At 36.1% G+C, this 12,155-nt stretch overlaps 2 protein-coding genes across 2 annotated transcripts; one reads left to right on the top strand and one right to left on the bottom strand.

The window, feature by feature from the left end:
* Nucleotides 1-105: 105 nt before the first annotated feature.
* On the bottom strand, nt 106-5,337 carry pqbp1 (polyglutamine binding protein 1). The gene is made up of 7 exons (XM_088332434.1): nt 5,263-5,337; nt 4,645-4,712; nt 4,439-4,550; nt 3,965-4,065; nt 3,702-3,887; nt 438-495; nt 106-368 (listed from the first exon to the last, which is right to left on the bottom strand). The coding sequence occupies exons 2-7, from the start codon at nt 4,709-4,711 to the stop codon at nt 218-220; spliced, it is 675 nt and encodes a 224-aa protein (XP_088188560.1). The 5' UTR covers nt 4,712; nt 5,263-5,337; the 3' UTR covers nt 106-217.
* A 380-nt stretch (nt 5,338-5,717) lies between these two features.
* timm17b (translocase of inner mitochondrial membrane 17 homolog B (yeast)) lies at nt 5,718-11,520 on the top strand. Its single transcript, XM_088330060.1, has 6 exons — nt 5,718-5,799; nt 7,015-7,114; nt 7,185-7,248; nt 7,316-7,444; nt 9,132-9,242; nt 10,439-11,520. Exons 1-6 carry the CDS (start codon nt 5,774-5,776, stop codon nt 10,519-10,521), a joined length of 513 nt encoding a protein of 170 aa, XP_088186186.1. The 5' UTR covers nt 5,718-5,773; the 3' UTR covers nt 10,522-11,520.
* The last annotated feature ends 635 nt before the right edge of the window (nt 11,521-12,155 follow it).

The raw sequence follows: 12,155 nt of genomic DNA, 5'->3' as shown, positions 1-12,155 counted from the left end.
AGTCACTCAGAGTAAAAAGTGTGTGGTCAAATGGTACTATTGGCAAGAGGTCCATTCCTATTAGGTGATAAAATGTGTTGTTTACAAAGGGTCTTACTTCAAAAAGTAGATCATGGAAAAATGAAGTGACTTCTGGTCACACAAAATCACTTGTTTACAACATTCCGTCAATGTCCAAATATAATACAAAGAGCACAAGGATCGCCAGATGTTGGTGTTACTCTTTGACTATTTGATTGGCTGCGTTGGCGCGAAGCACAGCTCCTGGACTTGGGTACGGTCGCTGCTGAAAAAGAGGTCCAGCAGCCGTGGTGTCAGCTCCTGTCTTGGCTTCATTACGTTTGGGTAGGCCACTTGACCACGAACCCCTGCGAAAATAAAATTTAGATCATGTGTGGTTACTTCCACTAAGCAACCAATCAGTCGTAATGGCAAACCTTGGAGCATCAGAGTATGCACTTGGGTCCATGGGATCCATTTCGTCGTCTTTTTTACCTAGAAGACGTTGGGTAGAAAAGGTTTGCAAACTTTAACAACGTATGTTTACTGTGTATGATGAAAAGGTTACGAGACAATTATGGAATATATTTACAGACGAGATAGAACTGAAGAGACTATTATATCACTCTATGAGGACTTAAACAAAACTGGAATGCTATATGGTACAGAAGATGTGGATCGTGCGTTTGACATATTTTTGGAAATATTCAAGTATAACAAAAACTGTCCAATGAGACAAACTAATATTGAGAATAAATCTGTAAAGCATCCATGGATAACTAAGGGTTTATATAATGCTTGTAAGAAAAAAAAACACGTTATATAGAAAATTTACTAAAGAACTGAGGAAGCCGAATCCCGATATACAAACGTATAAAAATAAATTGACAGGAATAATAAAAGCGAGCAAGAAATTTTACTATACCAATTTATTACATAATAATAAAAGTAATATTAAAGGTATTTGAGATATATTAAATAGTATAATAAAAGGAAAGAATGTAAGTAATGCATATCCAAACTATTTTATTGATAAGAACAGTGAAAATTATAATTTAAATCAAGTTGTGGAGAATTTCAATAGTTAATTTGTAAATGTTGGACCAGAGCTAGCTGAAAATATCCCAGAGTGCCTTAGTAAGCAATTTGAGTCACTGATAAAAATGAACTCCAAGACCATGTTTTTATCTGGGGTTACGGAATCAGAGATCTTAGACGTAAACAACTGTAAAAACAAAATGTCTATGGATTGTTTTGACATCGATATGGTGCTAGTTAGGCAAATTATAAATAGCATTGTGAAACCATTGACATACAACTGTAATCTATCATTTCTAACAGGCAAATTTCCAAATCAAATGAAAATCGCAAAAGTTATACCAATATACAAAAATAAAAACAAACACAATTGTACAAACTATAGACCAGTATCTCTGCTTCCTTAGTTCTGTAAAATATTAGAGAAACTTAACAATAATAGACTGGAACAATGTATAGATAAACATAAATTGATTAATGAAAGTCAATATGGTTTTAGAGCAAACAGATCAGCAACAATGGCTATTGATACAGTAGAAGAAATCACCCAAAGCATAGGAAAAAAAAAAGATATGCAGTTGGGGTATTAATTGACTTAAAGCATTTGATACCATTAATTATAATATGCTATTAAAAAACGAAATATATGGCATCAGGGGTGTGGCTTTGCAATGGATTCAAAGTTATTTGACGGGGAGGAAGCAATATGTGAAAATGGGATAGTTGTCATCTGAATACTGAATCTGTTGTGGAGTACCACGGGGTTCTATCCTGGGTCCAAAGTTATTTAATTTATAAATGATATTTTTAATGTTTCAAAACTATTAAAATTAGTAATAGTTGCAGATGAGACAAACATTTTCTATTCAAATGATAACATATTGATTTGGTAACCTGCATTAATCGTGAATTAATTAACCTAAAAGTATGGATGGATATAAATAAATTATCTTTTGAATTTAAATAAAACCAAAGTAATATTCTTGGTAATCGTAAGGCAAATCAAGATTTAGAAGTAAAAATGGATGGTGCTGCAATAGACACTATCAGAAATTATTTTTTGGGGGTCATAATAGACAATAAATTAAGCTGGAAAACACACATCAGACACATACAAACTAAGGTATCTAAAAGCATCTCAATAATTAATGAAGCCAAATTCATTTTAAATTATAATCCATTGTATTTATTATATTGTTCTCTAGTTCCGCCATACTTAACAGTGCGGAAGTCTGGGGCAATAATTACAAAAGTTCACTACAACCCCTTTTTATCCTCCAAAAACGTGCAATAAGAACCATACACAGGGTAGGATATCGGCATCATACTAATATTTTATTCCTGCAGTCCAAATTATTAATATTTGATGATTTAGTACAGTTTTAAACTGCTATTTAAGGTCAACAAAAACATGGGTCCAGAACACATCCAAAAATTATTCATTCGGAAAAAGGGAAATTATAAATTGGGGGGCTGTAGTATATTCAAAATCCCAAAGGTGAGAACACGCAGGAAAAGTATCTGTGTGTCTGTGAGTGGAGTCAAACTTTGGAACGATTTACAAGACGAGATCAAAAAATGTCCAACTATTCACGTGTTCAAATTTAAATTAAAAAAAACATTACTAGCAGAATACAGAGATGAAGAAAATAGGATATGAGTGATACGGGAGATTTGAAATACTGTGCTTAAAACAATGGTTAACTTTGTTGTTATTGTTGCTATTATTATATCATAACTGTTAATATTTTTGCTATTGCTGTTATTATCATTGTTGTTGCAGTTATGTTGGTGACTAGTGGCATTATGACATTGAGGGATGGGTACTACGGTGATTAGTGTATAAAATATGTGACTATTATTATTGTAATTATTGATATCTGACCTATGTAATGTCCATATCCTTGAGATTGTGTTGTGTTTAGACACAAAAGAGGAGCTATCTATAAAATGTAATTAATAGGGAAGATGAAGGGGTAAGGAAAATAAGCGTCTCCTTCATACTACCCCTTTTCGAACATGTTATGTTAACATTATTTTGTTATTGAGTCATTGTTTTTTTCCCGTTTTTATTTTTATGTTTGAAATAAAGTTTTCATTCATGTTACCATAATTTCTTAAGACTACCAAGGTTCAACTATTTCAAACTTGAACATTTCTTTACATTATTTGGATCACTATGGCAACCGCCCTAGCCTATTACCAAGGGTTTTGGATTCACAGTCCTGCCATGAGACAAAGTGTTTTCATACCATGAAGTTTCGGAAATATCATTTCAAAAAAAGTCTAGATTTTTTTTTTAAATTACCAAATTCATCCAGGTTTATGAGCAGCCATTAATCTTTGCTTTAAATAAATACTGTCAAATATTTACGCATTTAATATACACCGTAATATCTGGAAAAGGTTTTCTATGAAAGTATTTTATTTTAAAAAAAAAAAGTTGCTCCAACAGTCGTTTTTAGAGATTTTAAGACGCAGTACGTGGCAAAATCCAGAAAAAAATTATTTGAAAGGGCAGTTGCTATTTGAGATAAGTGTCAAGTACAACTTATTTTAAACGTAAAATGGAAGTCTTTCTCAGTTAAGGTCAAAAAGAGCATTATTAGGTGTTAACACTTTCACAAAAGTGTTTTTTAGTGAATTAAAAAAAATGACTAGACCTCTTTTGCTCTTGTTATAGGGTGTGGAGTCCTCCCTCCTTTTTCTTCTGTCTCGTTCCCGCCGCTCATCTCTCTCGCGGTCGCGCTCTCTTTCCCGGTCTCTGTCCCGATAACGCTCACGATCTCTGTCCCTTTCTCTGTCCACCTTTTCCGAATGACGGTCACCTCGCTCATCCCCCGCCTCAGCTGAGCAATTTCCAAAAAGTTAAGACAAAAATCAGAGAGATACTGTATTGAACTTTGGGTTTTCTGTTTTAGTTTACCTTTTTGTTTCTTTGCAGCTTTTGTTATCTGAGCAGAAGGGTCATTTGGTGACAGCCAGGCCACCAAGTCCGTCTCCACATTCCAGTAGTACGGGAGGCCACTAGATTAGAAAAATATATCATAAATCACAGCCTTTGTATTTGCTGTCCAAAAAAAATAAAAATATTTTTAACACAAATATAAATGCAGAAATCAAATAAAGTTTGCACTTGTCCCATTTTAACCAAAGCTACAAAAATCATAAAAACACAATACTTTTGTACTCTTTAAATTACCACAGAAACCTATTATAAAAACACAATACTTTTGTACTCTTTAAATGACCACAGAAACCTATTCTTGTTGGCAGAATTGCGAGTGATAAATTGCTTGAGTGACCAACGTGTACATCTGTTTGGATTTCTTTTCAAACCCCTTCAAAGTAGGACCCAATGTAAACAACGTTGATAAAATAGATATTGAGCATTACATACCAAGAGGGGTCAAACACTTTATACCAGTTTGGAGGCAGATTTTCCAACCTGGTTGCTTCATAATCGACGTTGTTGTCATCGTAATCTTCAGCAATAATCTCCTCATCTGCCCCTGGGGATACAAAATTGCATATGGCACAGGAATTAATTTATTTGAAACGGGACTGGTAAAGAATTTGCAACCAATATGCTTGTCAAAGGCTCACCTTGCTCTGCTGGTTTCACAATCCCTCTCTTGGCCAAGCGGGCCAGTAGTGCTGCAGGAAGCGGCATACTGGAAAAATTGTTTGTACATTTTTATTATAAGTGTAACGATTACGGTGACGCAATTAAGTCTGTATATTTTTATCGTTTGATTCATTCCGGTGAACTAGATGGAAACACAACGCCGCAGTAAATTTACATTTGCTTTACATTATTATTATTATGGTAACTCAAGAAATCTATGCACAGTACAACTTGTAAAACATTTTATCAATGATAAATTGAAGGCTTAAATCGACCATATCATATTGGAATAAACATTCCACGTGCCTCGTCCAAAAAAAAAAAGATAAATAAATGGTCTTCAGGACGGCTAAGCATGTCCGTGTTCATCTTAAATGCATGTTCGAAATAAAAAGTTAAATCAAGCATTTATAATCCACAAAACGAAAATAAAACAATGCAAGCGTAGGTTTAATTAAACAAAGGCGATGGGGCGATCGCTAAACGGGAGGAGGAACAATTTCCCCATACTTGTAATCCTAAAGACGTAATTAAGAACGAATATAGCACTAGATGAAGTTTAAAAATAAAAAGGATTGAAGCTATTCAATGATTACCTGTAGTTCAGACAACGCCTGGGTATACGATGGAGCCACTTCCTGCGACGCGCATTAATGACGTAAGTTACGAGGTGGAAAGTCAAACGGCACTTGTTGTTAGTACAAGTAAAGCAGTGTAATTCAATATTTTCCCTCAAATGCAACAAAACATAACTGATTATGTAAAAATACATCACTGTAATTTGATGAGCCAGCATATTATTTAGATCAAATTTGACTATATGTTAAATTTCACCTCAATAATTTTAGGGGTTGTCTTAAAATTCCATCACTCTTTTTCAATGATTGCATTTTCACAGACATAAACATAATTTCAATGAATACGTGACTTTTGGTACATTAATTCAATTCCTCCACCGTTTGTCATTGAGCTTGTATCTTACTATCGACCACTAGTCTGTGCAGTGGGCTACTTTTATGAATAACAATAAAAGACGAAGAAGAAACCTAAACAACAGCGATAATACAAGTGACGTCAAACAACGCTTACCGCTGTCAGCATCTAAACATGGAGGAATATGCTCGCGAGCCTTGGTAACATTGCGTTTAAAAAACATGCCAACATTATGTTTGTTCTACGTTGTGCCAAAGTAGCTTTTCTTAATTGCTAACTTCGTAGAAGGACGTTCAAGCGGCGAAGTCAAAAGATGAGATGTTGCCACTGTCGAGACTCGAGCCTAAGCGCTATCTCAAATATATGATTGGCCATTTTAATGCTGACATTATCTCGTGTCGAGCTATGTAATAGTACAAATAATGCCTTTGTTGACGACCTCTTTTGGCAGGCATATGCTGTAACTACACTTTTTGAAAACGCCTTCCACTGTATTTCAACTGTAGTCTCGAGCCTCCTAGTGGTAAAGGCTTCACCCAAAAAATATTGGTTTAAAAAAATGAGAAAAAATACATAAACTATAAATATACATTATATGAGATGCTCGTAAGTCGAGCAAATAGTATTTTCATAACATGAGCCTCCCCTAGAGGGAGCTGCTATAGTTCTACCCCATCTTGATACTCAGGGTACCCGAAAACCAAAAACCTTACAAAAGCCTTTGCAAAAGATAGGAGAAAAAATGTGTAGTTGGGTTCATCACTTTGAGTCTCAGTAGTTTGTAATTTCCCTAGCGCATTTAGCACTTGTTTGCATGACACAATACAGTGATATGTAGTGGTCACATAATTTGGACTGTCTCTTTAGAATCAAAATGCCAAAGTTCTGAATGTCTGCTAACTTTTAATACAGTACAGCAAATCTCCATTAATCTTTCAATGCAATTAATTTTTTCTTTTTACCCCATTTTTTTGGTTGGTTGTATCCCTATGGTCTTAGGGGCACAATTTACTGTGGTGAGTCTTGGGTATGTACAGCCTGGTGGTGCACATCCCTCTCCAGGCCAACATATGTTTCCACCCAGTCTCAAACCGGGGACCTTACACGTGTCAGACAAACGTGCTAATTACTGCACTACGGAAACACTGTATCACATTACAAAAAGGCCCATGTTGAAATTACTGAGTAAGAATTAGAATAGTCTTTATTGTCATTGATAACAACGTTGTGAACATTGTTTACGAGAGAGTCATCAACACAGTTTAAAAATCATTTGCTGCTCGATGGCCAGTCTGGAAGACATTACCAGCTTAGAACAAATCTTGTCGAGCAAACACTATGGAGGCGATGTGATTAAGAAAATATGTGTATGGTGTTTAGTATGACAACTTGTATATAATGTGAATGTATTTTAGCCCCTGGAGGATAGTGGATGACTGTGGAGGTGCTTTCACTATGGGTGCAATCGGCGGAGGTGTGTTTCAGGCCGTCAAGGGCTTTCGAAATGCCCCTGCAGTACGTACGACCACATCAGTTTTTCATCAGTGTGCTTTTTGTTTGACAATTCAATAATGTATCATATTAGGGAATCACACACAGACTGAAAGGAAGTGGAAATGCAGTAAAGTTAAAATCACCACAGATTGGTGGTAAGCATCTCATTGAAAACATAAGCTGTTTTAATGGACACTTAACCATCACTGATTTGTTTCATAGGTAGCTTTGCAGTGTGGGGAGGCCTCTTCTCTACCATCGACTGCGGTTTAGTTCGCTTGAGAGGAAAAGAGGATCCGTGGAACTCTATAACAAGTGGTGCTCTGACTGGCGCCATCCTTGCTGCACGCAGTAAGAGAAAACTCAAGTAAACACTAGAGGGGTAGGTTATAGTTGGGTCACAATTTATTTTTTCATTTTGATCAAATATTTTTCGATTACAGTCATCAAAATTTGATTAATAACAAGTTCAAATAAAGTCCCCTTACTCTTAAGTATTTTTATTGCCAATTTAATCATGTTTATTTAGAAACCCAACAGACACGTCCAAATATCAACCAGAAGCTACCATTAGTTTAAAAACATGTTGTTAATTAAAGTCCCTCCAAATCATTTAAGCTTTATGACCCGATGCACATGTCTTTCAGTATGTCTTCATTTTTATATTGTTGATAAAGAAAATAGTAAGGTGGAAATATTTTTTTTCCAATGAACCTTTCATTTGATTAAATAGAAAATATATCGACTCAGATATCCTACTTTAAGTTTAAACACTAAAAATGTAAGTATATGACAATCAAAATTTGAAAGATTGCTGAGAGTCATTCAGAGTGAAGTTAACTAAGGAAAAATGGCAAGTAGAAGCCTAATCGAATTACCGTATTTTCCGCACTATAAGGCCCACCTAAAAGCCTTTATTTTTTTCAAAAGCTGACCATGCGCCTTATAATACAGTGCGCCTTATTTATGGATTAATTTTAAAATTGCAAAGTTTTCCAACCAACTTGCAGCCGCCGAATAGATTTTCCCCCGAACGCCAAGTAGTACGCGGTGTATGCTGGGATTTATTTACCGGCGTTTCATTGGCTAACCAATGTGTCAATCATCATTTGAATCGATCACTATTGGCTAAAGTTATTCGGAGGTCAAGGGGCGGATCCTTTTTATCATTTACAGGCTGCCATTGGCTTAAACGGCAAACAAAGCCTGCAATTGGCCTAAAAAGATGTGTCAATCATCAGTTGAATCGATCACTATTAGCTAAAGTTATTCGGAGGTCAAGGGGCGGATCCTTTTTATCATTTACAGGCTGCCATTGGCTTAAACGGCGAAACAAAGCCTGCAATTGGCCGAAAAATATGAATGCGTATAGCATGTGGCTGACGGCATAGAGAAAGCATTTTTTTCTATTCTGTATTTGTAAATATTGTATTCTCCTGGATTTACTACCCTCACGGATATAAGAGAACATTGCCTGGACATTATTATGAACACAACGACTTCGGTGAGCTATTCCGGGTTTTATATTGTCCCTGTATCTTGTTTCAGACTGAACTCGATGTTTCTGTGATAAGCGGTGCAGATAATGGATGGAATGGAGTGTCTATTTTTAAATTAAACTCAATTCCAAGTGTTTATTGTCATATGCACAGTAAAGTTGCGAGCGAAAAAGAAAATAGATACTAAGGAATGGTTATCATTTCTTGAATCCCAAGACTTTAACCTTCCGAATGATGGAACGATGCATTTGAGTGACATCTTACGGACACCGCATCCGCACGTGTTCTCGACACGTATTTGCGTCTTTGCAAGCTTTCTGAATGTTAAGGGGGTAATAAGTTGGACTGAACTATCTGACTGTTTTGTCCACGTTCCCATTGTAGCGCCTTATAATCCGGTGCGTCTTATGTATGTCAAAAATAGGACCAAAAACTATTTTTACGGGGTGCGCCCTATAACCCGGTGCGCCTTATAATGCGGAAAATACGGTACACTTAATTAGTGCCACATGACATTCGATGAAATCTTGTTTTTCCAGGTGGGCCATTGACAATGATGGGCTCTGCAATGATGGGGGGAGTTTTGCTTGCTCTGATTGAAGGTTTCGGAATCTTATTAACAAGATACACGGCACAGCAGTTTCAGAACCGTGAGTAACATCACAAATGCAATGTTATCATTTACACATTTAAGTTGTTCACTGATTTATTTCCAGCAGTTTCAAACAACCAAAGTTGTCACAAAGAGTTTAGGAATACATGCATAAAACAGTAACAATAATGTATTTATAACTAACTGACATTTCTACTCCTTGGCTACATATTTTGATGTTTTCATAAGCATGGAAAAATATCTGTCAAAAAGATTTTGGCTCAATTCTATGATGAACAGAATTTCCTTTCATGATTTGGATGTAAATGTAAATGGTCTGCATTTATATAGCGCTTTTCAAGTCAATGAACACCTCCCAAAGCGCTTTACAATGTGCTTCACACTTACCCATTCACACAAACTCGCATACCAATAGCAGCGTCAGCAATGCAAGGCAACTACCTGCTCATTAGGGGCTTTAGGGATTCAGTGTCTTGCCCAAGGACACTTCGACCTATAACACGGAGGAGCTGGAAATTGAACCTCCGATGGATAAGCCAAATTGTGCTTGCGTGGGTTTCCTTCAGGCACTCCGGTTTCCACCCACATTCAAAAAACATGCATGTTAGGTTAATTGGCCAGTCCACATTGTCCCTAGGTGTAAATGAGCGAGAGAGTTGTCTTTCTGTGTGTGCCCTGCTACTGGCTGGCAACCAGTTCAGGGTGTCCCCTGCCCACTGCCCGAAGATGGTTTCGATGGGCTGCAGCACCCCCGCGACCCTACTGAGGATAAGCGGAGCAGACAATGGATGGATCGTTGTTATGTATAGTGCAAATACAGATTTCGTTACATGACAAATTGGTGCAGTTTAGTTCAGTGCACATTTGAATTTCGTATTGTTACAGTTATGGTGAAAAAACTGTCTCTGAGTCTATTTGTTTTGGCTCAAATGGATCGGTAGAGTTTGCAAATAGCTAAAATAGCATAGCATTTATCAGGGAATGTAGTCTTTAAAAACAGTACTGAAACACGTAGTAATGCGAAAAACATTAAAAGTTTTACAGTAAATATGAAAAATGTCTATTGTTATATCAGATTACTGGGTATTTACAATATTTAACTTGATTCCAGACTTCTTGGTTTATATAAGGAAATCACTACCCAAAAACTTCAGTAATACTAATGTACAAAATCAACTTTCTACACAATGCCAATTTACCTTGAAAAACCCAAAACCTCTTTCTTCCTTTCAGCAACTCCATTTGCAGAAGATCCCAGTCAGTTGCCACCAAAGCGTGAAGAGAACAATGCAGCATCAGCGGCTCACTTGCACTAGAGCCACAGAAAATGTCTGTCAACACACTTGTCTCGCCTATCAGCCAACTCTGTAGCACAGGAAAATTGCAGCAGGTGCAAAGAGGGCAAATAGACTTGGATATTGGCTACTTCTGGTGTGAAAGTTGACTTATCTCAGGTGAAAATGATCCTGAATTCTCAGTAGGGAAAATAGGTTTCATGTTTGCAAACCAAAGTATGACATCACTTATGTGGTTATGTGTTCAATCAGGAAGCAATGAAGCATAAGCATCTGGTTGTCACTCATCCTTTGTCAAATTCTACCATTGTCAAATTTGTTGCCATTTATTATACTCTGTTTTGTAGCTGTCTTTCCTTTATATTCCTGAGAGAAACGAGTTTGGTGTCTACATCTACCTGCAATGTCTAAAGTCAACCGGTATTGTAAATGTTGCTAGTTCTTCAGGACAGAGAAATATGGCACATAATAGAACAAACAGTGAAGTCATGGTGTTTAAAGCTTGAATGTAGCATTTATGTTTTTACCTCAGAAAAAAATGTTGTGAATTTTAGTTTGTAAAAATGCAAATACTATTTTTGGAATAGAGACAACAGTTTTTGTGCACTATTGATATTTATTGTACAGGATGTGGTCGTTGCCATGAGAAAACAGACGGACTTGTTTTGCTTTCCAAGCTCTTTAATATTCGATGTGCTTCTTATGAGGCAGGCAAATGCTTGTGTTATTCTAGTACCAGCAATATTGTTGTATGCAACTTTGCTGTCAACTTGGTAACTTGTTCAGCATTTTATAATACATCATTTGTGTGAAATAGTACTTTATAAAGCTTTATTTATAAACATTAGCAAAGTAAAATAAACAATTTGTGCACCATGACAAGTTGTTGTTCCTTCCTTCTTCAAGCGGGTGCGAGTTTGACATTGTCGGATAAACACACTTTCAAAGCTAATGTAACGTGACTCTGTGCACCATCATCGATTCGATTACTCTAAATAATGCTCATAACACTGCTACATTGGTGTCATTTGTTAACTTCTAGGATTAATAAATTCATAAAAATGTGATGTTTTTTTATGTATGCATACTCAAAGGTGCTTTGTGTTATCAATAAAGATATCAACTTTTGTTAGTCATGTTTTAAGTGCAAATTATCACGATTATTTCTTTTTCTTGACCGTAAACATGAAAACGTGAAGTGGCATTTAGATGAGCTCCAGATTGTTCTCAAATTTGGATGTTAAGCTTGCACCCAAAAAAGAGGGTGAGAGGCCAATCAACAGTCATTTTGTGACAAGAATTATTATTTTCAACCACAATTGTTTGTCTTTCATTTTCATTTTTTTTGTGCAATTGAAGTTTAAAGCTTTAATACATACCAGAGACGTGTAGTCCAGCCTGTGTTAGCATAGTTATGTCTGAATTCTGAAGATCTTTGTATACTTGGTTGTCCGGTTTATGTATACTATCCCAGTGATTCCCAACATTATTTGAGCTAATGCACACTTTTCTTTTCAGTGAAAGTATTCCAGGCACACTGTCTGTCAAAAATATTTTAAAACTAATTCCTGGCATCTGTTCCTTGTTTTGTTTCGTTTTTTTAAAGCTTAAATTGTAATGTAACCTTAAATAACGGTCTGATATATTTCTTATCA

This window comes from Urocampus carinirostris, chromosome 3, assembly GCF_059441175.1.
Source record: "Urocampus carinirostris isolate Australia breed hairy pipefish chromosome 3, RoL_Ucar_1.0, whole genome shotgun sequence".
NCBI lineage: Eukaryota > Metazoa > Chordata > Actinopteri > Syngnathiformes > Syngnathidae > Urocampus > Urocampus carinirostris.
Note: the sequence above shows the minus strand (reverse complement) of the source record. Positions and strands in the feature narration are given on the sequence as shown.

Excerpts from the sequence above, each read along its gene's own strand:
- pqbp1 (XM_088332434.1), bottom strand. The coding sequence starts at position 4,711 with ATGCCGCTTCCTGCAGCACTACTGGCCCGCTTGGCCAAGAGAGGGATT. Across the intron at positions 4,066-4,438 it reads AAAGTGTTTGACCCCTCTTG|TGGCCTCCCGTACTACTGGA; the intron begins GTATGTAATGCT and ends TTTCTAATCTAG. Across the intron at positions 369-437 it reads GCATACTCTGATGCTCCAAG|GGGTTCGTGGTCAAGTGGCC; the intron begins GTTTGCCATTAC and ends TTATTTTCGCAG.
- timm17b (XM_088330060.1), top strand. The coding sequence starts at position 5,774 with ATGGAGGAATATGCTCGCGAGCCTTG. Across the intron at positions 7,249-7,315 it reads AAAATCACCACAGATTGGTG|GTAGCTTTGCAGTGTGGGGA; the intron begins GTAAGCATCTCA and ends TTTGTTTCATAG. Across the intron at positions 9,243-10,438 it reads GGCACAGCAGTTTCAGAACC|CAACTCCATTTGCAGAAGAT; the intron begins GTGAGTAACATC and ends TCTTCCTTTCAG.